Here is a 26,673-nt window from a genome sequence, read left to right as displayed (position 1 = left end):
TTCTGGTGGACTTGTCCACAAAACATTGAACATATCCCATTTGAATGATTTTCCACTAGAGTGAGTACTGTCCATTCGAAAGCTTGCAGATGTCAGTTTGCGCAGAAATGCTCATTTTTCACACTGTCAAGGAAAAGAGACAAATACAAACTGATCATGAGGAACATTTCTCATGCATTTTTAGCCAACTGAAATAAAACAGATATATTTACACATTTTATGACAACTCACACCAAAATCAGCATTGCAATCCTACGGATACACAGCCTTTACCTTTTTGTACCAGCTGGATCCAAGGACATAAATGAATGTAAACAAAACTTTATTTCAGACATCTCCAACATTATACCCATCTGCCATGTGTACAAAAATGAGGATTGATGTACGGTACACATATATCATAACGTCCTTTTTACATGTTGCTAACCACATTATATTTGAGCAATTGTTTTTGTATGACACAGATTCTTCAAGCAATCCAGAACCTAAGATTTATTAAAAAATGACACATAAAGACTTTGTAATCTGTAGAACTATAGGGGTTAAGGAATGATCAGCATTATCTCTGCGGTAAACTATCAAACTGTACAATTAAATTGGACAATTGCAATACAAGTGTCATAGCAGTTATAACATGGGTAGAGTTTTCTTTTTACTAAGTGATCTAGGTAATGTTGACATATAACCAAAGTATAAGAAAAAGAGTAAACATGCAGAAAACCATTGTCATTTCTTTCTCAAAAAAAAAAAAACACAAGAAATAGTTTAATAAACAGATGGTCAATTGTTCTAAGCCAATTAGATACAAAAATTTCAGAAGCTTATAACAAATGTTAGTGAAAAGAAGTAAACAAAAGTCAGTGAAAAAAAGTAACTTTTTTGTGAAATGCTCCCCAGTTTGACAGGCAAAGACTCTATGGCCCGAATTCACAAAGGAGGTTTTAAAAACCCACGGTTGAGTCCATGATTTACGCAGATTTCTTGTATAAAATTACACTTAATTTAGCGCGTATTCGGCGCGTGTATAAAACATGTCCAATGCTGATGCGCGCTTTTGTCACAGTGCGCCAAATTGACGCCTGTTGCCATGGTTATTAACGCTATTTTATTCATGAGTCCACTGTTTTTATTCATGAGTCCACTCTTCAAACAGTGGACTCGTGAATAAAATAGCGTTGATAAGCATGGCAACAGGCGTCAATTTGGCGCACTGTGACAAAAGCGCGCATCAGCATTGGACATGTTTTTTACACGCGCCTGATACGCGCTAAATTAAGCGTGATTTTACAGAAAATCTGCATAAACCATGGACTCAACCGTGGGTTTTCAAAACCACCTTTGTGAATTCGGGACTATGTTGCTGATCATCGAGAGACTGATCAATAACTCTTCACAAATCTATTAATCTCTCAACATAAATTTCTATGGATTTCTAATCTGGTGGCTATCGAGAGGATTGTATCGGCTCCAGAATTTAATAGTTCATGATTTCCATAAGTCAAACCTATCCTTCCGCTTTGTTCCAAGATGTCTACTGTCTTTTAAGATTTCCACAGGATCTCTAACATGACGTCTTTCACATCTTCAGAGCCATATTAAGAATGATGGCTTAACCATCAGTTTGTCATATTTTTTTCTTCCAGGAAACAACAGTTTTCATGATTTCGCATCCACAAGTCCATTTGTGTGAGGGTTGTCCAGCAAGTCACTGGTAAGGGCTGCAAAGCGACTGTTTTCATGATTTCGCTTCCACAAGTCCATTTGACTGAGGGTTGTCCAGTGAGTCACTGGTAAGAGCTGCATAGTCTGCGCCCCTCTCCACTCCCTGGGCCTTCTCCCGGATCGCGAACACTTCCTCAATGGCATTCTTGAAGCAAAGAAAGTTGTAGTCGATAAGACCTGGGAAAATAAGCATGAAAACATTTTGAAAATTGGCTGTCTCTCTTTCAATTAGCTGCTCAATATTGTCAAACATGTTGGTCCTCTAATCTCAGAGAAACCAAAACTGAGTTTTTTTCTTCTTCTTGATTTGGGGGTATTTTCTGTATGATGCTAAAGGAATATTTGAGTCACTAAGCCACCAATTTCTGACATACAGACATTTTAGAATGAAGTGACTCTACAATTTTTCACATAAAACATTGACACATTTTCCACCAAAACTAAGAATTCTTCACTCCAATGACAAAAGTAAAATTGAATGTTTCTTTTTTCTTGATTTGGGATATTTTCTGTATGCCCTGTATGGTGCTAAAGGAATTCGACTCTGTATGGTGCTAAAGTAATTTGAGACACTAAGCCACCAATTTCTGACATACAGACATTTTAGAATGAAGTGACTCTACATTTTCCCACATATAACATTGACACATTTTCCTCATTTAAAGAAACTGATTCCACATAGTAGCATCCCCTAGCCATGGGACAGCAGAATGATTGGTCATAACTTATTCACAAATATGATTAACAAAATGACACAACAGTGTAAAGCTTGGAATCTTCTCTTTGATCTGATGGTCATCTTCTCTTCATGCATGACTGGTGAAGTAACCCTTTGAACCCTTGTTACTACCCGGCCCTCCCTTAAAATCTCAGCTGCGGATCACAAGATCGCACAATGGAAGAGAATCACGTAATAATAATAATAATAGGCATTTGTATAGCGCCATCTATCTAGAAACAAATCTATTCTGAGGTGCACTGTTAATATTATTACCCCGGCTTTAGCTTGAGCTGCCTTTCAGTGCTCGTGCATTCAAGAAATTAATCATGCCGAGTATCCATTCACCTCACCTACAGTCTCGCTCTGTTATGCAAGCGTGACCAAAATTGCAGTACCAAAATGAATTTCTTATGTATTTTATTTTTTCTCTTTTTTAAATTGTGTTAAACATTTTTTTTTGGGGGGGGGCCCTAATCATAATCAGTTCTTAAAAGGCAATCAATGTCCTTTATTTTTCTTTTATTTCCTTGTTTCTGTTTTCCCCTTTTTCCCTTTGTATACTAGATCTTTGATAGTCAGTACTACCATTTCATGGTCTTTTTTTCTTTGTTCTACAGAGAAATAATTTATATTCTTTGAAAAATACAATTAAAGAATGAAATAATCATTCCTGAAATACCAAAATTAGTAAGTAATATGTCTTCTGATCTTTCAATGATTATTTTGGTGGGATTGGCTACCCCAAAATGTTAATAACTTTGGTCTGCCACAATTTATTTTTCTTTCAACATTCCAATTTTGGAGGTACAGTTTATTTCCGGAAAATATGGTATATCCAGCTTGTCTTGAACGTGCTAATTTGGCCATGACCTTCATCGACAATGATTATTTGCTTCAATACTATCATTCTCCAAGATATCTCACACTGGACCTACCTTGCCTGTCAAAGTTATCTTCTCTAAGTAAACACACGAGGGCAAGAAATTTGTTGACTTCTTTCAGATAAAGAACAGTAGAATTATTCAGCTTGATGATTGAACTAGACTCAGAATCATAGGCACTTCCATCACCCTCTCTTTCTAAACTGCTGCATAAAAATAAAACACAATAGATTGGGTAAAATTCATGTGGTGTGTACATCAGGGGAAAGATAACGTTTGTAAAACATTAAACTCTAAACCTCATATCTTACTTGTAAGAGATTTCTCATAACTATCATGATCTTTAAAATAAACAAGTTGTAATAATAATGTTATTTTTTAAGTGGTTTCTTTCTTTTATTCCTTTATGTTAGGTAATTTCTTATCAAACTTATTGAGTCATTTCACTATAATAATAATAATGCTTCACAGAACACTAATATCAAGATCTCTAAAAGCGTTTTCCATTAATTAAGACATATTAAATTACGATTACTTTACATTCTAAATTATTATGCTAACGTTAGATATACATTACATGATTGACATATCATTGCAAGCTATAGTAATATTAAATGAACCTACACTACATTATTAAACTACATCAATAACAGCAACGAAAACTACAACATTGAGAATAGATAGGTCTTGATAGATATCTTAAAATTGTTTATTGGGGTTGCCACATGTAGTTAGGGATAAAAAAAGTTCCACCCCCTCTTAAAAGAATGGGGGGGGGGGCACTAATTCAAATCCCAGTCTTGTAAGGGTTGATTTTGCTTTTGCAAATAAATTCACAATACAATATCTTTCTGCTGCGATTTCATGACTGATCTCTTTGCCTCTAAAGCATATTTTGAGATTGATCCGGTATAAGGCTCATGGGTTATCATAATGCACTTCATGACACTCTAACAGAGCACACACACCCATAAAGCTAACTGAGACTATAATATAAGTGTGTCCCATCCTTTTGTGAAACAGTCCCCAACTGTGCTTACCCATAGATACATGAAACATCGATGACGACATCAATCATATCACAGCATAATTCATATGACTGCATGTCAACGGGGGAGCTATCGGTAGCGATGTAGATCTTACTAACAACATCAAAGAGAAAGGCCTTCTCGATGCCAGAATTCTGTTCAAAGAAAAAGCAAAATAAATAAATATAAATTTGGCAATACGCCGTAGGACATCATAATCTCATAGCGCCCTCTATCAGATGACATAGGAATATGCGTAAATGGGACTGTCAGAGATGCATCAGCATCTTTTCTTCTTTTTTATTTTTTTATTTTCCATAACTTTAAGTCTTCCCTTTAAAATACTAAATTATGTTGTCTCTCATTGACTGTGTTATTAATGGCTTGTCTTAAATGTACCCTTTGAGATCATTCTTAGAATTACAGGGGACAAATTAGCCTAAAAACTGTTCTATTTACACAAATAGGATGAAACATTTTTGAGAGACAAGGTACCTTTTGCTACTTGAAAAAAAATATTGCAATATGCATGTGTTGAGTGGTAAATTAGCATGTGTTTGACTTTAAGTTGGCCTACACTACTCATAATGTTGCATTGTGGGTTATGCTCCTGTCCAGATTAGAGTAGATGAGGGTCTGAGTGATGGTTTGTATGCCCTTTAATCACTTACTGAGATAAGAATGTTGAGAAGATTCTCCAGTGTAGGAAGCTGTGGGATGAGCTTCTGGACAACCTTACTGAAAGCTTCAAAGATGGAGTGATCATAGATACTGGTCAGGTAAAAACTAAGAGAGAGGGGAAACCAGTACATTCTCAATTAGTTTCATCAAATTTGTTGTACATGTAAATTTTGTTTGGAATAGATCCTATCGCATAGTTTCCGTTGATAGATATCATGATATATTACAAAAGACCTCAGACTGTGTGATATGCTACGAATTGATGTAATCAGATCTACCACTAATACATTCAAATCCTTCATATGTTTGGGTCTAATTGAAATTTTCAACACGGCAATAAAAACCCATCTCTTTTGTAGTTTAATGGCCTTTGACTTTTTGACTTTGAAACCCCAAAGTCCCTAACTCATGCATATATGAGCCGAGTGTGGAGTTGATCGGTCAAAGTGCACATAGTTATAGCACGACAGAGGATGGTACTGAGGGACAAACCCAGAACACAATACTTGCACATACCTTAGGTGAATACACTCAAGCCCAGCATCAGCCAGATCCTCATTGGCTCTTCTATGGATGTCTCGTTGGGTCTCAATCTTGTGATCATCTGACAGGCCATCCACCTTGTGAATGAACACCTTGAACTTGATGTTTGGGTTGACTTTGTACGCTCTTGATACGGTCACGTGCAGTTTGGCGAGCGCGTCCATGTAATCATCCTAAAAGATTAAGCACAGGATTTAGTCATGTTAAACTTGCAAAATGGTGCCACATGCGGTTGTCTAGAAACGTCACTGTTACCATACGTAAGAAGTTTTGCAATCGATCTAATGATGTAGATGCGAAAACTCACAAATGTTAAGTTGAAGATGAAGTCGATCACAAACTGATACATTATACAGTGTGTCCAAGAAAAAAAATGTCCCTCTGACATTGGGTTGAATTAATTCCAAAATATGATAGTTTTCTCATTTAAATATACAGGACTAGAATGGTCATTTTACGTTCTAAATTCTATGAAAATTTCATTGGTCTCGCTTCAATGGTTTTGAACGCACATCTTGTCACAGTGGTGCAATTCAGCCCATTCCAATTTAGCCGCACTGTGCTTAGCATGTTAACCACATTTTTACATTTGTTTGAGATTGATAGGGAAATCAGCACATAAACCTGAAAGAAAATTTGAATAATGGATGAGTACTAAAAGCTGTGCAATGAAGGCAAACTACAAGTACACTTTGTGATACTGAACATAACCAGTGGAAATTAACTATTTTATTCAAACAAGTACATTTACCGTGAAATAACTCTACCCTAGTAACTGAAAGAGAATTTCCAGTAGTTGCAGTAAAAACTGATTTCATGAGAAAGTCTGTAAAACAAGGCTGAATTGTCAGTATATCATCAAGGATCTAGATCTGGTACAGTTACATAAACTGAAATTTGTGAAATTTTGAAATCTACGCTGAAAAATGTTCAGCCTGAAGAAGATACCCAATACAGATAAGCGCACGTGGGACAGTGTATAATTATTGCTTCGAATGTTGGGCCCGACGCTCTACCCGAATCCTGTGCTTATTTGATGGTTTCTTAGCAATTACACAATTTCTTCCAGAATCCTTTGGCACATACGTTTTATTTATACAAACAGACACTTTGTTGGCCATTTCATTGGATTCTGTACGAACTCATTTTGATATCGTTACCAAAGCTAGCATTTACCTTTAATAACAAAAATGAAAATGAAAACAAATTGCAAATGTTTGAATTAGGAATGAAGCAAATTTGAACTCGCACTTGGTAAATATTGTAGTCCCACATGTAGACTTTCATGGTGTTGCCAAGAAAATCTACATATGGGACTACAATATTTACCGAGTTTAAATTCAAATCAGAGTTGGGAAGGAGGTGAATATTCCTCCTTTTTCTGGTAGTTTTCAACTAAATCAACATAATTTCAAGGAATTATGGAAAGTAGATGGCCATTTCATGGTTCATGGATTTAAAGATGTAAAATGTGAAATTTTAGCAATTTTGGGGGTTTTTTTGCCCCATTTTTTGTTCTCCTTATTTTTTTTAGGAGCGTCGGCGCGATCACGCTCCTTAAAATTGCAGGTCTGAGAATTAACTGAATGGAACGTTTGCAAAACTAGCTTAAAAAATAGGAACCTCACAAATTATGATATTGGCCCATTTCATAAAACACATTATCATCTGCACCAACTATTAGACTATGACAATAGCTCTTGGCCAATATCTAATCGATAATAACAATCGATTGTAAGTAACTTTGAGACCGATGGTAAGATTTATGAAACATGATCCAAGCCTGTTCCTTACCTGTGCATCAATGACGAAGACGAGTGCTTCACAGGTGCCAAAGATCATTTCAGAATCAAACGCTGGGTCAAAGAAGTCCATCTGGCCGGGAAAATCCCAAATTTGAAACTGGACAAAAGAACTATTGTTGATATCTATCCATAGGAGCAAAAAAAAAGATTTATATGAAACCTGGTTTGACAAAGGTTTAACAAAGGGCCATCAGAAGGGTGGGAAATTGGCCTCTAACTTGGGAGCCTCCCATGAATTCCGGAGGGTTGGCATCTCTGTGTATTATATTCAATTATGTACAAAATTATTTCATACTTCAAAGAATACAATGAAAGAGAGAAAAGTGTATCATTCATCAGCCCCTCCCCCTCCCTCAGCATCACATCCACGTTGATTATGTATCATTGATTCTTAAACTAAAATGAAATCATAGGACTTATTTTTATTTCACATCTGACTTTGACGAAATTTATACTCGTTTGATTTTTTTTCCCCTCCTCAAGTTATTGTGGGCGCATCGTGGTCTAGTAGTTCCAACTCTCGCCTTTCAAACAAATCCTAGCCATGGCATGTTTTCCTTCAGTCAGAAATTTATCCCGACTTTGCTGTATTCGACCAAGGTGAGGTGAATGGGTTCCCGCAGGATTAATTCCTTGAAAGCACAAGCACTGAAAGGCAGCTCAAGCCACTAAAGGCTAAGGTAATAATAATAACAATGTGCCTCGGAATAGATTATTTCTCCATAGATGGCGCTATACAAATGCTTATTATTATTATAATTACTATTATTATGAAAATCAACATATGTTTGTGGTGGACTTGGCCCCTGAAAGTTTAATACATGTACATTATGCCATGGGGAGAAAGACAAAACATAAATGAGAAAAACACCCTCTATGTCTTACCATAAAACAGAACAAGTGGAATGCCTCTGGCCGTCTCACCTGCATCACGCGATTCAACATAGCAGCAGTGCTGACTTTGAAAACTACTATAGCTCGCACAAGATGTTCAGTGATACTTGGTTACTCTTATTTCCACGTTTTATGAACTAGACCAATACACTTACAGAGATAGGATGGTAATTCAACAAATACCCCCATTATGGCCAAAGTTCATTGACCTTTGACCTTGGTCATGTGACCTAAAATGCGCACAGGATGTTCAGTGATACTTGATTACTCTTATTTCCAAGTTTTATGAACTAGACCAACATACTTTCAAAGTTATGATGGTAATTCAACAAATACCCCCAATTCGGCCAAAGTCTATTGACCCTAAATGACCTTTGACCTTGATCATGTGACCTGAAACTTGCACAGGATGTTCAGTGATACTTGATTACTATTATGTCCAAGTTTCATGAATCAGATCCAAAAACTTTTAAAGTTTTGATTGTAATTCAATAGATACCCCAAAATCGGCCAAAGTTCATTGACCCCAAATGACCTTTGACCTTGGTCATGTGATGTGAAACTCATGCAGGATGTTTGGTGATACTTGATTAACCTTATGTCCAAGTTTAATGACCTAAGTCCATATATTTCCTAAGTTATGATGACATTTCAAAAACTTAACCTCAGGTTAAGATTTTGATGTTGATTCCCCCAACATGGTCTAAGTTCATTGACCCTAAATGACCTTTGACCTTGGTCATGTGACATGAAACTCTAATAGGATGTTCAGTAATACTTGATTAACCTTATGGCCAAGTTTCATGAACTAGGTCCATATACTTTCTAAGTACTGATGTCATTTCAAAAACTAAACCTCAGGTTAAGATTTGATGTTGACGCCGCCGCCGTCGGAAAAGCGGCGCCTATAGTCTCACTCTGCTATGCAGGTGAGACAAAAACCATCCTTTTTTTTTAAGCTTTCATATCTTACCATCTTTAACAATCTTATTTGTGCTCTCCAGGAATAATGTTTCGTTTGGGGACATCTTGTGAAAAACTACTTTCTGTATTGATGACTTCCCACTCCTGTTTGAATCAAAAACAGAGAAAGAAATAGGATTATTTCTCTAGCAGAAATGAATAATATAACTTTATTATTTCCTGCTTTTATGGTCAAGTCCGCCCCATAAAAATGTTGATTTGAATAAATAGAGAAAAATCTAACAATCTGAAAATTTCGTCAAAATGGGATGTGAATAGAGTTATGACATTTTATAGTTTAACCTATTTTTCTCAAAACAGTCATAACAACTCAACAATACTGACCAGGATGTACATATACATGTAATTGTTGTGTGAAATTTAGCAAAATCCTAAAATGTCATATACATGTAGCTTTCTTATTTTACATCCAATTCTGATGAAATTTTCAGCATTATGCTTTTTGGAGTTTTCTCTTTTTATTCAAATCAACTTTTTGTTGGGGGTGGACTTGTCCTTTAAGGATCATTATAAGCACTTGTAGTAAACACTGATGTCATGAGAAAGTCTGTAAAACTATGATTGCCACTTCACAGTGCGTATAAAAAAATAACACTTAGAAATAATTCTGTAAAATTATGTATTTTGTAATATCCTGAAGTTGTTTCCACATTTAAACATAGGTAAAAATATTTTCAAGCAAATGACCATATATTTGAAAAAAAAAAGATTTGCGCAGAACTTGGAAATAATTTATGGTAAAGGTTAATCATAAAGAACACATGGATTATAGCTAGGAAGATTGATTTTAAGTTATCTTTTAGCTTTTTAATCTATTTCCTCGCTCAAAACACTTCTTAGAAAAGGCGAGAGTCATTAGCCCCCCCCTCCCCCCCGCCCCACTTAGGCTTGATGCCTTGATTTTAATTCTGTTAGTCATTGTCAGGCTTAGGAAAAGTGTAAAGAAACAATTACTGAATTAAATATGAAATGTAAGCCCACTTTAAATGACAAAAAATAATGATGGAGATGTCTGGTCATGCTGTGTAATCAATCACAATCATATTTCCATGAAATAAACCTGAAAAAAATTTCTGTTTTTTGAAATTCTGTTTCTATCCTCATTTCTTTTTTTTTTTCTTTGGTTATTTCATTTCAATTCGAAATTAAAATAAAAAAGACTTTTACTATTTTTTAAAAGGAAACAAAATATTATGCAACAATTATTATAACCATTCTGTTTCATAAACAAAATTCATTTCAAGTATTTACTATTACACAGACATACTACGAATAATAATTATATAGTTCAGGGCTAGTGATCTTATATTTGAATGTTGTTGTAATTCATTTAATCATACACTGCTGAACCCCGAACCAAAACAATGTTCAGAAAAAAATTTTCAAACTCTGCCAAACCGAACCCAAACATGACACCAGGGGTCCATGAAAAAACTCATCAGACATTTTATTTGACAAGTCCCGTTTTATCCGACAGTTACTATAGTAACAGTGTCTTTAGGTCAATCAAAGTCTAGGAAAGATGTCTGGGCCCCATCTTACAAAGAGTCATGATTGATCTGATCAATCTCAAGTACATGGAAATCCATCAATATCATATTTTTTTTCTTTTAAAGGAAATTTGCTCATTGTTCCTTTGAAAACAAAGAGAAGCATACTAAATTGTCAAGAAAACAGTGAATGAATGAATATACATAATTTCCAAAAAAATATTTTGAACAAACATGTATTTTTAGATGATGTTTTGCTGGCTTTCCATAGTTGCAGAGCTGCCAACCTGAACAAGAACATTTCAGTATTTTCAAAGCAGAAAATCAGTATTTTGGCAAGCAAATCAGTATTTTCAAAGAAATACAATAGGACAACACATAAAAATGAAACTTGAGAAATCAGTATTTTGCATGAAACCACCAGTATTCTTCTCATTTTTCAGTACTAAATACGGAAAATCCATACTACTTGGCAGCTCTGTTAAGTTGCCATAGATCAGATCAAGCATAACTCTTTGTAAGACGGACCCAGATCTGACAACTTGTTGGACAAAAATGTCGATGAAATGCTCCCCTGACTTGCAGCACTAGTTTGAACTCCTGACCTCCTAGTTGTGAGACAGATGCTCTACAAACTGAGCCAACACACTTATTATTAGCTTCTTGTCCAAGCATTGTTATTCTCTTAATGTGATGCAAATTCCTTTGTTATTATGCTATCTGCTATTATGCTAACAGGAAAAATTATTCTTCAGTTCAGTTAGATGGTCTGCTAATGAAAACAACAGATTGCGTTCTACTGAAAGGCACAGGTAAACAAAATCAAAACAGTACTTTACAGTACACATACTGTGCTGCAGCACATGTAACACACATATAGTCAAAATTCAGAAAAAAATCCTAATTTATTGCTCCTACTGTTGCATTCTTATGCAAAATTTGTACAAAATAGGATAAAATTTAAAGACAGATTTCCAAACTGGTTTAAAAGACCACTTTACATCGCTTCCAAGACCGCTTTGAGCATTCCCATTACACATTAAACTGGTTTCCTTTATTAGTTTCAGAAAGTAGATGAGAACGGAGTCTATAACTTACCTCCTGAGCCCCATGAGCAATATTCTTGGCCTAGCATCTGAGGATGGTACCTTTATCTCTCCATTCTGCCCTTCTTGGGAGTATTGAAATTCTTGAGGGAAAGAGCCAACGACACAGTAACGCTCGTCACCTCCAAAACCTGATCCCTCTTCCAAAGACGACTGAATGGGTAAATTTGAATAAGTAGTCATTTATCACTAAATCAAAGAGGCCTGACATAAAATTTTACCACCAGGGAGACAGCTATATCACAAGTGATGTTCGTGTAGGCTCCACTCCATTTCACTACTGCTACACAATGCTACATCTACCCGAACATCAAGGTGGTGAACTCGTTCTGATACTCCAGTGACAAAGGTGGGATTTTATTGGGGGAAAATATAAAATTCATGCAACAACACGATCTTAAAAAAACAAAAACTAATATTCTTACTTTTCACAAGTTTCACTTCTTCCACGTTTCTATTCGTCTCAAAATTGATGGTTTAGAGCCAGTAACATTTTCCTCACATGTATTAATTCACTGCTAATTCCAAAACATCGCAAACACAAACTGCGCATGCATGGAAATCACAGCTCAATTCATGACTATTCATGAGAAGGACTATACATTGAGATCGTTTCGCATTTGCATCAGATCTCGATGTATAGTCCAACTCATGAATTTTCATTAATCGAGCTGCGATTTCCGCGCATGCGCAGTTTGTATTTGCGATGTATTGGAATTGGCAGTGAATTAATACATGTGAGGAAATGTTACTGGCTCTAAATCACCAATTTTAAGACTGATCTAAGCATGTGTAGAGACAGGCACTAATTTATGCATCACGTGAACACTTCACATGGGAGAGTAGGCGCAGTGTCCATAGAAACAGTAAGAATCAATTTTATGAGAAAAAAAAGAAGCAACAAAAAGTAAATATTTAGTAGAATTAATCAAAATTGTATTGACCAGACCCAAACCCCACAGAAAAACCTTTAGCTTTAGAACAAGTATCCGTCGTCAATCGTCGAATCATGTGCCGGAGCTCGCAATGGAAGTAGTGAGACGATCATTAGCATGTTGACATCACACTCACAGAACTGATTGGGAAGAGTCAAAATACTTCGCCACAGCGACAAGAATAGGCCGTAAACTTAGTGTATAGAGGTCGGTCGGTTTCAAAAGATGGGTGCAAATGAGCAAATGTAAAATCGTCGCATTCGTTGATCATCGATATATACGATGATTGAATCGGAGTCGCCGTGAGAAACATGGGAATCTGATCTGCTCAATTTTCTGCACAAATGAGATGAAAACTGGGTAAAATTGATGAATAATTTCGCAGATACAATGCTTAGAAGATTAGGTGGTCGATAAGGGGTAGTTCCAACTATACTACATCTAAGACTATAGGCGTGTAGCTGTATATGATTAACGGCCCGCCATACCCGGCACGTACGTATACACTACAGCGCATTAAAAGCGGTCATGGAGCTGTTGCCTGAAGTTAGCAACCTTAAATAATTTAGACCCCTAAAATACAGGATTGCCCATTTGCATGCATTGACAGATAAACAAACAGGTTTCACCCTCTAAATCATGTAAATGTGGATTTCTCCTTGACCTTGTTCAGTCTTGTTGGCAAGTCTCGCTTAGATAGCAAGCATTCCAAGGCTCCGTGATGAAAAAAGTCGAGTCTAGTATAAGTATACATACATGTATGTAAAAATATTTAATTCAGATACAATCAAGACGATGCAAAGTCAAAGTCAAGTCAAAGAAGAGTGAAGACCATGATTGAACTGAAGACTAGCTAACAACACCAAAGACAAAAAAGTTGAAGAAAATCACTCCCTTACCATTTTAGAAACGATGCCTTAGCTTAGAAAGTTAACTTAGAATCAGAAAGGGACAATTCAACTCGACTCTCCTGGCCTTGATCCTTCTTTTCGAATGTCCCGATTGAACTTTGTCACACCAGCACTGCAGCAGTCAGCACCAACGAAGCCCAGTCAGTCAATCGAATCAGACGAACGGTACCGGTAGCTGTACATGTAGCACCGGTACGGTACAGCTAGCAGCGCAGAAGCATTTTCCGAGTACACAGTCATGTGATAGAGGACGTGACCAGGCCTAGCCTATAATCTAGGCGGAGGTTGCAGTTATGCAGAACCAGAACCCGAAGCGATATTATGATGTGGCAAAGACTACGAATTTGTGGCTGCTTCGCAGTTTGTAGTCTTCCGGGGTAGTCTTTGCCACATCAGACGTATTGCTTGCGTTCAGCATAAACGCTTGATAAAATATTCAAAACATAAAATAACAGCAAAGACAATAACTGCAGCCCAGCATAGATTATAGGCAAGACTAGACCCCGTAGCAATGGTTGAAGGGATGCTCCGGGCTGAAAATATTCATATCTAAATTAATAGAGTAAAATTCACTAAACTAGTCTTAATGTTGAAAAATTCATAAAAAACTCGGATAACAAATAATATTGAATTTTCATTTAGCAATATTTTGTGAAAATAGTTTTTATAAGCACGTCATCATGAATATCCATTGGGTTGGCTGATGATGTAGCATCCAGTTTCCTTTTTCTTATTATTGTTTAATTTTTTCATACATGTGTGAACAATGTGTTTCCTTTATAATGAAATAAGTTGAAGCAATTAATATCTAATGCATTAGATCAGTTGTCAATCCATTTTTTCAGTTCTTGGTAAAAAAAAATAGTGATAATGAAAATGGGCATTTATATAGCGCCATCTATCTAGAAATATTCTATTCCGATGCGCTATATGTTATTATTATCATCATTACCCTGTAGCCCCCGTTTAACTGAAACATAATTTCATATAATAAAATGCAAAAGAACAAATGGGGATATGACATCAATTTGCTCAATGAATATTCATGAAGACATGCCGAGAATTGTTTCACCGGAATAACTTTGTTATTTCCTTGCCCGGGGATTTGGATCAAATTTTTAGTGACTTGTTTGCTTATCAAGGTCATCGTTTCAAGCTCATTTTGCTCAGTAGACGATTTAGGAACCAATGGAAATTGTTTTTAGCAAATTAATGATACATCGTTCAAGGTCAAGTCCACCCCAGATTTTTTTTATTTGAATTAATAGAGAAAAATCAAACAAGAATAACCTTGAAAATTTTACCAAAATCGGATGTAAAATAAGAAAGCTATGACATTTTAAAGTTTCGCTTATTTTTCACAAAACAGTTATACAGTGCGTCCCAGAAAAAACGAAACCGAGATTTAGCGATCATTTATCATTACTTAATCATAAAGAAAATAGACAAATGACCTACCAATTTAAAGCTTAGAATCTCCTCTTTCATCTGATATTACTTAGATTATTTCTTATTCACGCATGAGTGAGCAAATGCAATTTGAAGAAAGGATATCAAAAACTCATTTGGCGGGGGGTATCTGGGTTTCAAATAGAAAACCACATTTCTGAAAAGTTCAATATCTCCTCTTTAATTTGATACCTAAATTACAGAAAATGGTCACGAAATAACAAAGTTCTGGTCATTTGAAATAAGGCTTGAATTTCAATAATTTCATAAAATGAAGAGGTTCTCCAGGATGGCTTTCAAACTCTCTCGACACTCCGTTTTGTTGACGATCAGCCATGCATTAAATCTTTTGTTCACCATGCGAAAGCTTCTGTGGGATACCGGTGAAAACATGTTTATCTCATGAAATTATGGAAATACAAGCCTTATTTCAAATGAACAGAACTTTTTTATTTCTTGACCATTTTTTGTAATTTTGGTACCAAATCAAAGAGCAGATATTGAACTTTTCAGAAATGTGGTTTTCTTTTTGAAACCCAGATAACCCCCGCCAAATGAGTTTTTGGTATCCTTTCTTCAAATTGTTTTTGCTCACTCATGCGTGAATAAGAAATAACCTAAGTAATATCAGATGAAAGAGGAGATTCTAAGCTTTAAATTAGTAGGTCATTTGTCTATTCTATTTATGATTAAGTTATGATAAATGATCGCTAAATCTCGGTTTCGTTTATTCTGGGACGCACTGTATGCACAACCCAGCAACACGCAAATGAGAGAGTCGATGATGTCCCTCACTCACTATTTTCTTTTGTTTTTTATTGTTTGAATTATACAATATTTCAATTTTTATAGATTTGACCATAAGGACCAGTTTTACTGAACCATAAATGTTAGAACAATTGTCATTCCCCATGTTCATGGAGGAAGTAAACTCATTTCACCCTCCAATGAGGAGAAAATTCACATATTTCATTTAAAAGAATACAAAAATACAGCATGGGTGACGTCATCAGCCCCCTCATTTGCATACAGACCAGGATGCGCTTATAATTGTTTTGTGAAATTTAGCAAAACTTTGAAATGTCATAACTTTCCCATTTTACATCTGATTTGATGAAATTTTCAGTGTTATATGCTTCTTTGATTTTTATCTATTTTTTCAAATCTGTGTGTGTGGGGGAGGGGGGAATTGTCTGTTAACTTTTGTTGTGCTACGGGGACCAGGTGGGTCATTGCTCAGCTTTTTTGTTATGTGCCCCAGATTAGCATTGGCGGCGGAAGCATTAAAATGCAGAGGGCGGGTAAAAAATTCACTTACCATGCAGAGGCGTCGATCCTGGGGGCAGGGGGAAGGGGCAAAATGATATGTTTTTCCATGATTTCGGATATGCCAAAAAAAAAAAGATTTTAATGCTTAGAATATAAAGCTTTCAGGTCAGAATATAAAGAAATTTTAGCTCACTCTCGGCACTCGCATAGGCGGCGGAAGCGGGGGGGGGGGGGCAGAGGGGACGTGTCATCCCCCTAGATTTGTTGTTGATGACCTTTTTTTTTTTTTTTTGCTCGTCAAAATAATTTTGGTTGTCCCCTCCTAAAATTTCTGGCTTCCGCCGCCAATGTGAAATACATATCTTGCTCATAATCATAGGCTGAAATGGAGCTAAAATTTCTAGTCTTTGGAGCCAATAGGCCAACAAAACATATGTAAGCAGCTCAGATATCGAACTCTCATTATTGTGTTTGATTTACGAATCGATTTCAAGTAGGTGCTTTGTAGAATGTCTCGTGTATGGTCGCACTGCACGCGCTTGCACCACTTGAAGTACTTATTGTCTTCGTGTATTCCATTACGTTTTCAAAATAGCCCTTTTCAGGTCTGATTGTCAAAACCTAATATCAACTCGCGCTTCGCTCTTGCATTTGGATACGTGAATTCAAATATCCTGGATAATTCCCATTTGCATGACAGGTTATCAAATATTTCAGCTCGCGCTTTGCACACGCTGTTGTTAAATTCCATGCATGCTATTCATAGTATTAGATATTAGGCAAGCTATACACTATTAAATGAGATAATATCCTTTTCATGCATATAATTTCCTTTTCCTTAAAATTTCCCTTTTCAGATCAGAATATTAGAGTCTTTTCTATTCGGGCTTCACATACCTATCCTGTTCATAATTACAATTCATGCTAAAAACATGCAGTTTTGCAAAAATGCATTGCACAATTGAGTGTTCGCGCTTCGCGCTCCAATTATTTTGTTGTTGAAAATATCGCCATGTAACTGCAAACAGTTCTCAACAGATCCATGTTTGGATCAGGCTAGTATATCAACAATAGGCCTATCAGCTCACACTTCGCGCTCATTAATTATTTAGTTACATGTGCATCTTTTTCATGATCACATTTAATTCTTTGGACAAATACACAAAATTCCCAAATTTTTAGCACGTGCTTCTCACTCAGCTATTTAATTGGGGCTTATGAGTTACTGTTATTTTGTATTCAAAAGGATGAGCGAAGAAATAACTGTAAAAGTTCTACCAAAAAAATTGGGACGGGGTCAGTGGCGTACTTAGGATTTTCCACAGGGGGGGGGGGGCAAAATCGTCCGCAAAAAATGTTACCCCCAAAAAAGGTTTTCAACCACAAATAAAGGATTTCGTGCCAGCAAACAATATTGACAAGCCCCTCCCCCCAAAAAAAGGGTCCTAGATATAATTTTACAGTAAAAAAAAATTGACAAGCAAAAAAAAAAGAAAGAAAAAGGTCTTCAACTTCTCGTCAGGGGGGAGGGGGCAGGGATAGGTTCCCTGCATGGGTTGTGACTCGTCAGGGGGGGGGCAGTCTGTCCCCTTGCCCCCCATAGGTACGCTAGTGGACGGGGTTACTGGGTTAGATAAACTTAGATTATCATCATGGTTATTCTTTCACATTAAAATTCAGAATTGCAAAGTGCTTCAAAATTCATATATTTGATTTCAAAAATTGCAAATCTCTTTTGCCCTGGAAGAGGGTCTTGCCCCCCATCTCAGCCACTGATCTCTAGGGGAGAGATCAGTCATCTCAGCCCCCCCACCCCGGCTCGGTCGATCGCTTCGGCTTCCTCACCGAGTCTACCACCTTTTTATTTTGCACTCTTAATAGGGGGAATAGAAAGCAAGAACAAGGCATTGTCGCCATTTGGCGTCAATGCAAAGATAGTGAAACAGTAAACCAAAAATGTCTCTTTAGTAAATGCAGTCATAAGCATCCTACTCAAGCTCCGAAACAGCATTTTTTCCCGATTTTTGACGAGCTCTAAGTCTTCAAATTTTGAGTTTTCTCATCAAGTCGACTAGTCCCAATAAAAATACATACAGTAGTTTTTCCTTGGCCGTTGTCCGTCGTGTATTGCTGCCCTCTACGTTCGGTGGTTAGCGCAAAGTGGGCTGCGCCATGGAATTGGGGACTGAGCAAGAGCCGGATCATTTGATGACATTGTTTGTGATTGTTTTGATTTTTAAAAATGTATCCTGATCTGAGAACAAGTGACCACTGATACTGCACTGATTAGTGAGAATGAGATGAGCTGAGCCTGCGCTTGAAGGCTGAAGTAATTAGGCTCCACGTAACTTTACACTTACAGACTCTCGTCAGACACAGCTGAGCCGTGAGCGAGGCTGAGGCGAGCTGGTCCAGGCGCAGCGGAGTGTGCCTGCGGCTGGGCAGTGTATACAGTCTTGCATGTTCAATGTTGTTGCCTACATGTAGCCTATCCCCATCCACAAACGGTACTTACTCAGCTGATTGATACTGGCTTACTGAGTCAGCCCGAACAGAAGTGGCGACGTCCCCGGGCTATATTATTAGCCTAATTAATACTCAGACTTTGCCTTGGTCTGCGCCTGTTTATTGTTGTAAGTTTTTATTTTAAAATGAGTGTTTGATTTATTTTTGTTAAACTTCGGCCCGTTTGGGGCTGGTAGGGAAAAAAAAAAAAAATTTTTTTTGGGGGCTCTTGGAATATACCTGATCACTTATCAATGAATTATTACTATTTAATATTTATTTCTTACAGTTATTTTATTTGCTTAATCTTGTTCATTGAATGAGTGGGTGTGTGTAGCCTTGAGAACTTTGTTATGATATTTTTTTATATTTTTACACATAGTTATTCATCACAAAGCCTTGATACCCTTTCCATCTATATTCCATCTATAGTCTAGACATATAACTTATAAGCGAGTCTTGTCACCAAAGATGGATTTTCCCTAGAAAATCCATAATGTTTTAACTTAGAAATCATGTAAATTTGTTTGATAATTTTACTTATCTATAGTATACACCTTCATAATCATAGGCCTTAATGCTTATGAAGGTGCAAAAACAGAATAAATGTGAAAATTAGAGGTTTCTTATCAGACCAATCTTGTGTAGATCCCTCGATCCAGTCATAAACATCGCACATATGGGCTTGACCCTTGAACTGCTTCGTTATGATGCAGCTTCGATAAGCGCTGTTAGAAAATTCTGTTTTTATAAACAATTTATAGATAAAAATTATTATTTAAACAAATAATAAAATTTGAAACTTGATGATAATTACTTATAATCAAGTTTCAAGTTTTTTTTATTTGTTAAACAGGGTGTTACATGACTTTTAGGAAGCACTTGCCCAGTTGGGCAAGAACATTTTTAACTAGTTAGAATATACTTGCCCAAAAATCTTATTTCACTATTTCACTTCCCCCCCCAAATCTTTGAAAAAAAAGTTTCTCCTCAAAAGAAAGGTTTGCAGCTTTATAAACCATTTACCTTTTTCTCTCTTGACATGAACTGATCTACCTTGTTATTGCATTTCTTTTTCCAAAGTGATTTTATCTTGCCTGCCATGACCAAAATCAGGGTCAATATCATATCGATCATATTTTTGGTCATTCTTTGAGAATTTTGCTTGCCCGATTGGGGAAAGTAGTTTTGGTCTTCACTTCAAAACACTTGCCCCGACTCTAATTTATAATTGGCCTCGGGCAAGTGCATATGTAACACCCTGGGCTGGTTGAATAATAATGCAAAATTCGTTTTTTTTTTTGGCGCCAACATACGTTAACAGCCATTCTGTGGGAAGGCGACGAAATAATGTATTGGAGTGATTCATAAGGTGACATTTACTTTGACCTTAAGTTTACTAGAATCGTGCCGATACGAGCATGTGCACCCTCTATTGGTGGAAAGTAAAATTTGAAGAAAATTGTCATTTTTCAATTTATTAAATAAAAGACTTCAAATTACATAAGAGCCAAGTTATAGTAGTAATGGAAACTGAGTTGTAATGGAAACACACAAAAAATGCTCAAAATATTAAGATTTTGAGTGCTCTTGTGAATGAAAAAAAAATGATTCCCAAGTTAGTATTTAATGAAAAATAAATCACTACTATATGGAAATCAGTACTTTGGTGACAAAAGTGATATTTTAGAGATTTTTTCAGTGTGTGTTGTATACTGCATTGGCTTACCATAGATCTGCATGTAGATACCTTATAGGCAGGGTGGTTGCAGCGAACAAGTGGCTTGACAGGTTGACCCTTGACTTGCTTCGTTATGATCTAGAGCTACGTTATGAGGTGCCGTTTTGTAGAACAATTTAAGGAAAACTTATTCAACAAATAATAATTCTTTAAACAAGGTTCCACATTAAATATTTTTGACCACCAAAGCCATCATATTTTATTGGTGGCCCAACATTAAATATATACAAATATTCAAAGTAAATAAACCTTGAAAAATGATCAGTATTTAGATGCAAAATCTGGCTCCTCATCCACAAGTTTAAAAGTCTAGATCTACAAGATGGTAAATAATTTGCTGCTTGCTGATTGGTCAAAGCGTACCATGTGATCATTCGCGAAAAGTGTCTATCCCTGCACGCCCGTGCGAATTTCGCGCACCCAAATTGTTTAACCCACGGTAAGTGCAATTTCAAAATTTTTGGTATTTGATTTAGATTTATTTCATTATTTCTTTCTCATATAAGGTGCTTAAAATTGCGTTCGAAATTACTTAGCCATCTTATAAAAGGAATAACGCATTTACCCGTTGTTTTTCAGCGATATGCAGTGCACTCGAGGTTTCTTCTTCGCATGCACACTCCACACGAGCCGAAGGCGAGTGTGGAGTGCACATGCTCAGAAGAAACCTCTCGTGCACTGCATACTCGCTAAACAACTCCGGAATGCGTTATTCCTAGATCTACACACTGGAAGTAAATTCCACACTTTGCATCAGTGAATGAGTGAAATGTCCTAGCCATGTCTATAGTACATGTATATTTCCTTAAAAAATGTTGAACTTGGTCAACTATCACTTTTCTTTTCGCTCAAAAAGATCAGGGCCCTGTCCACGGAGGATTAATCTAATGTTACTGCGGATGCTGAGCATTGTCACAGCACCCCCAGTAACAATAAATAGTCAATAGATAATCCTCCATGGCTAGGTCCATGAAAAATATGTAGACTGGGTTCCATCAAACTTTATAAAGGCACTGCGCAATTTTCACCAGTCAATATGAACAATATCTTTACACAGGCCAGCTCCGATAATGTTTACAAAACACACATCAATAATTAAGAGATTACTTCAATTACAGAGAGGCTATAGCCCATCACATCTATTGGTTTCAGAATCCAAAGTCACAAAAATGGCAAAAGAAAGACCAATGAAAATGAGTTGGGATGAAACAAACTTCCCATTCCCCTCCCCCCACAAATGTCCTTAGTAGTGATTGTTTGATTGCCAAGAAGCTACAGAAAAGTTTTAAATGACTGGAGCAATCACACTGGCACTCACAGATCCCCTGAATATGGTGTTATCTTATCTACATGTATATTTATCCGAGTGAGATACACCCAAAATGCTAGTGGTGAAAAGCATTTGCTAACATCGGTCTCGACACTAAACACACCTCAGCAACATCTCACATACAGAAGGAGAAAATAAACTTCCCCAACCAAGGTCAAAAGGTCAAGTCCACCTCAGAAAATGTTTATATTATGAATCAACAGAGAATGCTGAAAATTTCATCAAAATCGGATATAAAATAAGAAAGTTGTGATGTTTTAAAGTTTCTTCATTTAAAAAAAAATATATGCACAAGTTAGGTCACATGGAAATGAGAGAATCAATGATGTCCCTCACTCACTATTTCTTTTCAAGTGTTTTATTGTATGAATTATACAATATTTAATTTTTTACAGATTTGACAATAAGTACCAACTTGACTGAACCATATACATGTAGTGTTAAACAATGGTAAATCCACATGTTCAGGGAGAAATAAACAGGACAATGAGGGGAAAATTTCATATTTCGACTAATAAAACAAAAGAAAAAGTGAGTGAGTGATGTCATCAGTTCCCTCATTTGCATACTGACCAGGATGTGTACATGACTATTATGTGAAAATAAGCGAAAATTAAAAATGCTGAACTTTCTTATTTTACATCTGATTTTGATGAAATTTTCAGTGTTATGCTCCTTGGATTTTCCTCTTTATTCAAATCAACTTTTTCTTGGGGGTGGACTTGTCCTTCAAAATAAGATCTGCCCAGGGCATCCTACTCTCAATGCTCGTGACACCAACACACCCCATTTTCTGTTCGATAATCTGACTACCTGTCCCTCTCGCCAAGCAACAGAAAATGATTTACATGTAATTTTTTTTTTGCTTTTTTTTGTTTGGGGGGGTCCTAAAATTACTGTGAACTATTACCTAACATCGCAGCAACCTCATTTTGTGTCAGCTTTGTGCAGTGTAGCAGAAAAGAGAAGGATTAAGCAAAAAAAAAAAGAATAGTGTGCAAGCTCCTAACAGTGCAGCAGCCCTACTTGTGAGCAAGCTCCCTACACTACAGCATCTGAGGAATGTATGCAGCTGGGTAAACTTTATATGCAAACAAAAAGAACAAGGTTGAGAGAAATTGAATATCTTCCTTCACTAGTCCTGAAAAGGAAGAATTATGTTCATGGAGAATTCGATATTTGAATATTTTTCCTACGGAGAGCGCGGAAGCAAAATTATATACAAAAATGTTGAGACAGATGAATGTCTCGTTTTATAGGTTCTTATACTTTTGACATAAAACAAGAAGGAAAGCAATAAAGCTGTGCACTTCTCCTTCACCCTTCACTCTTTTTTTTTCTTCTCCTTTTCTCCTTTTTTTTCTTTAAGGGGACGTTTTTTCCTCGCCCCTTGAGAACCACAGCATGTTCAATACTAGCAATACAGTAATCACATAGAGTGTAATGTGTAGCACTTTCACCACTCCTCAACTTCCCTTTTTTTTTGTCTCCTGCATAGGGGCCCCTTTTCCGACGGCGGTGGCGTCAACATCAAATCTTATTAAACCAAAGTTTAAAAAGTGACAGCATAACTTAGTATATTGACCTAGTTCATGAAACTTGGACATAAGCTTAATCAAGTATTACTGAACATTCTGCCTGAGTTTCAGGTCACATGACCAAGGTTAAAGGTCATTTAGGGTCAATGAACTGAGACCATGTTGGGACCTAAGATTAAGTTTTTGAAATGTCACCATAACTTTAAAAGTATATGGACCTAGTTTCTGAAACTTGGCCATAAAAGTAATCAAACATTACTGAACATCCTGTCTGAGTTTCAAGTCACATGACCAATATCAAAGGTCATTAAGGTCAATGAACTTTGGCCATGTTGGAGGTAATTATTAAATTGCTGTTATAACTTTCAAAGTTTATGGATATGATTATGAATCGTGGACAAAGGGGTAATCAAGTATCACTGACAAGTCTTAGGTCACATGATCAAGGTCAAATGCCATTTAGGGTCAATTAACGTAGTATTGTATCATTATATGAGTGGTGTTTTTTTGTGAATAATTATTTGATAGTACTAGTCAGCACTGCTGCTATATTGAATGGCGCAATGCAGGTGAGACTGTCAGACGTGCTGCATTTGTTTTCCTATTATTGAGCAAAAGTATCACAAATTGATGGCAAAAAATGGCGTCATAATTTAAGGGTTTTCTTTATCACTCATCAATTGAAGCGAATTGTAAAGAAAGTTCGAATTTTATACTAACCGCAAGCTTTAAAATGAGACCTCCCCCCGCCCCATCCTCTACCCTCGAAAAAGCGTACCACCACCACCTTTCTGTGGGATTAGTTCAAGATGCGTGACCCTACATGTGTAGTTTTTCATGATACATGTATGCTTGCAGAATGAATTTGATATGCCCTATTGGTATGTCATATTTTCAATCTTCACCTGAAGGCCACATCTGTATGTGGCCTACACGTGCATGGGCTGTTCCATAAAATAGTAAACCTTTTGGTCAAAATTTCAAAATCATACAAACAGAACAAATTAGGTATCACTTGAAAGCTAAGACACTGAAATGTATGAATCTGAAAGAAATAATTTCAAACAATGTATTGTTTCATTTTGGCAAGGCATTGAAGTCACCATAGCAACAAAATACAATTTTACTTATTTTAAAAGGTAAAGTTTGCAACAAATTTTAAACGTTATATAAGCTTTGAAATGATTAAAGTTGGATGTTGTCCAAGTTGTTATTATGTGAGGTTTCTAAAAAACAAGTTAGGTTTTTTATACTTTTCTTATATTTTTCAAATCAAATATAATAAAAGCAGGTACTTTCAAATGTACGTCCGACCCCTTTTCACATACATTTTTTTTCTTACAAGCAAAACAAAAGCAGACAAATTTCCCCAAAGTCAGATGCAAAGCAAGTTTGGTTTGTTTAATATATACACCAGAAGGCAGCTCACCACTAGTCCTGGATTTCAAGTTAAATGGGGGTCGGACGTACAACTTTTTTGTACGTCCGACCCCCTGTACGTCCGACCCCTTTGCTACTTCTTTTATGAAGTTATCTTGCACTGCTTAGATGTTTTTTTGCAAAGTTTAAATATCATAATATCTTTTACTCATATCAATCTTTCAATATTGTATACAAATTTCAATTTCAACCTAGTTTAACAATGAACTTTTTGCGTTTTTTACCCAACAAATACTGGGGGCAAAAATCACCTTCCATCTTTAACATTTTGCATGATAATACTTTAACATCTAGGTGATATTGCTGTGTAGTTTTATCATTTTTTCTTTGAAGTCTTGCACAAGTTTTGAGACCAATTTCACAAAAAGTACCACACATTTTTGACAATATGTAGATTTTCATATGATATCATCTTGAAGAAATTATTTATTTGTGTTTTGTGTACTTATTCAATGGAAATTGTCTTCCTTCATCTCAAATTATCACTCAATTTAGGGGTAATTATGATTAAATAATAGTCTGAATCTGAAGGAAATTAAAAAAGAAAATCGAAGTAAAAAAGATACAAATACATGACAAATTCATTAAACAAAGAAGTTCCATATAAAAGAAGAAATTGCCCATTCCCCTCAATCTCAGATACAACACTCACCCCTCTATGGGAAATAGATCTGCCCATTTGCTATGATGATACATGGGTGTCAAGACCATTCCACTTTTGCCAAAAGGGGTGTAAGTAAGTTATGAAAATGTGAATTGTTATTCATTCATTTAATTTTGACTTGTTCTCATTACTTTATTTCTGTATCAACCGTGTTCACACTTGGTACGAATGATCTTTGGTTCATACCATGTTCGTGTTGATGAGGTCAAAGGTCATCTAGGGGTCAAAAGTTAAGAGGCTATTCAGTCATTTTTTTACAGTTTTTGTGTAAATCAAATTTCTTTTTTTTGTGAGCATCAATATTGTTCAAACTTGTAACAAATGATAAGTGGTTATGATTGTTTGGTTAGTTGTCTTTCACATAAGACAGAATTAACAAATTAATCTGATGCTGGTGAAGAGTTATGCTTGATTATAGTTGACATGCATTCAGACAGTGTACATCCAACCCCCATACCGATTTTCTTACAGTCAATCAAATTGCTCGGCATATTACAAATGAGTCAGGGGGTTAAACTTTTGCTAAAGGTACGGGTTTTTTGTGCATCAATTGTTTTTAAACCTGGAACAAATTATCAGTGGGTAGTACTACATGCACATATTTGTTAAAGAGGATGGAGAGGTCAAAGGTCATCTAGGGCTAAAAATGTCAAATTATTTATTTCTGCATTAATTTTGCTCAAACTTGGAACAAAATGATCAGTGGAAAAAACCATGTATGTTCTTGAAGATGGAAAGATCAAAGGTCATCTAGGGGTCAAAGGTCATAATGCATACTATTGATTGCAACATCAGGGAAGACTCATGTTTCAAAACCCACCTTGTTTAAACAAAGTTTGTAACAGGATAAGTTTTTTAATGTTGAATAAATTCTTTGTCAGGTCTCTTGCAAACCATTAAAAAGGATACATTTTCCTTGAAGTTTAACATTAAAAATATCCTGCATCATGTGAATAGTTGTGTTGTTTTGTTATTGATGTGGTCTAAAAATGTCGATATCAAAATGGAAACAGTTTAACCCCTCTGACTCATTTGT

The 26,673-nt window shown here is 36.1% G+C and overlaps 2 protein-coding genes across 4 annotated transcripts in view; one reads left to right on the top strand and one right to left on the bottom strand.

Moving 5' to 3' along the window:
- Positions 1 to 1,292: 1,292 nt before the first annotated feature.
- Positions 1,293 to 13,792, bottom strand: LOC121419439 (ras-related GTP-binding protein C-like). 2 transcript variants are annotated; one of them, XM_041613916.1, is made up of 9 exons: positions 13,690 to 13,792; positions 11,848 to 12,008; positions 9,249 to 9,343; positions 7,371 to 7,504; positions 5,550 to 5,749; positions 5,024 to 5,138; positions 4,365 to 4,507; positions 3,379 to 3,530; positions 1,293 to 1,899 (listed from the first exon to the last, which is right to left on the bottom strand). In XM_041613916.1, exons 1-9 carry the CDS (start codon positions 13,690 to 13,692, stop codon positions 1,736 to 1,738), a joined length of 1,167 nt encoding a protein of 388 aa, XP_041469850.1. In that variant the 5' UTR covers positions 13,693 to 13,792; the 3' UTR covers positions 1,293 to 1,735. The 2 variants fall into 2 exon arrangements, with proteins under 2 accessions (XP_041469850.1, XP_041469858.1); XM_041613924.1 differs by having other exon boundaries at positions 3,379 to 3,527.
- Positions 13,793 to 18,571: 4,779 nt separating this feature from the next.
- Positions 18,572 to 26,673, top strand: part of LOC121419399 (transmembrane and coiled-coil domains protein 2-like) — an 87,403-nt gene continuing 79,301 nt past the window's right edge. For both annotated transcript variants that reach the window (XM_041613878.1, XM_041613863.1), the window contains exon 1: positions 18,572 to 19,052. The gene's annotated coding sequence lies outside the window, so the exon portion shown is untranslated. The remainder of the gene's footprint in view (positions 19,053 to 26,673) is intronic.

Source organism: Lytechinus variegatus, chromosome 1 (genome assembly GCF_018143015.1).
Source record: "Lytechinus variegatus isolate NC3 chromosome 1, Lvar_3.0, whole genome shotgun sequence".
In the NCBI taxonomy this organism is placed as follows: Eukaryota; Metazoa; Echinodermata; class Echinoidea; order Temnopleuroida; family Toxopneustidae; genus Lytechinus; species Lytechinus variegatus.
Note: the sequence above shows the minus strand (reverse complement) of the source record. Positions and strands in the feature narration are given on the sequence as shown.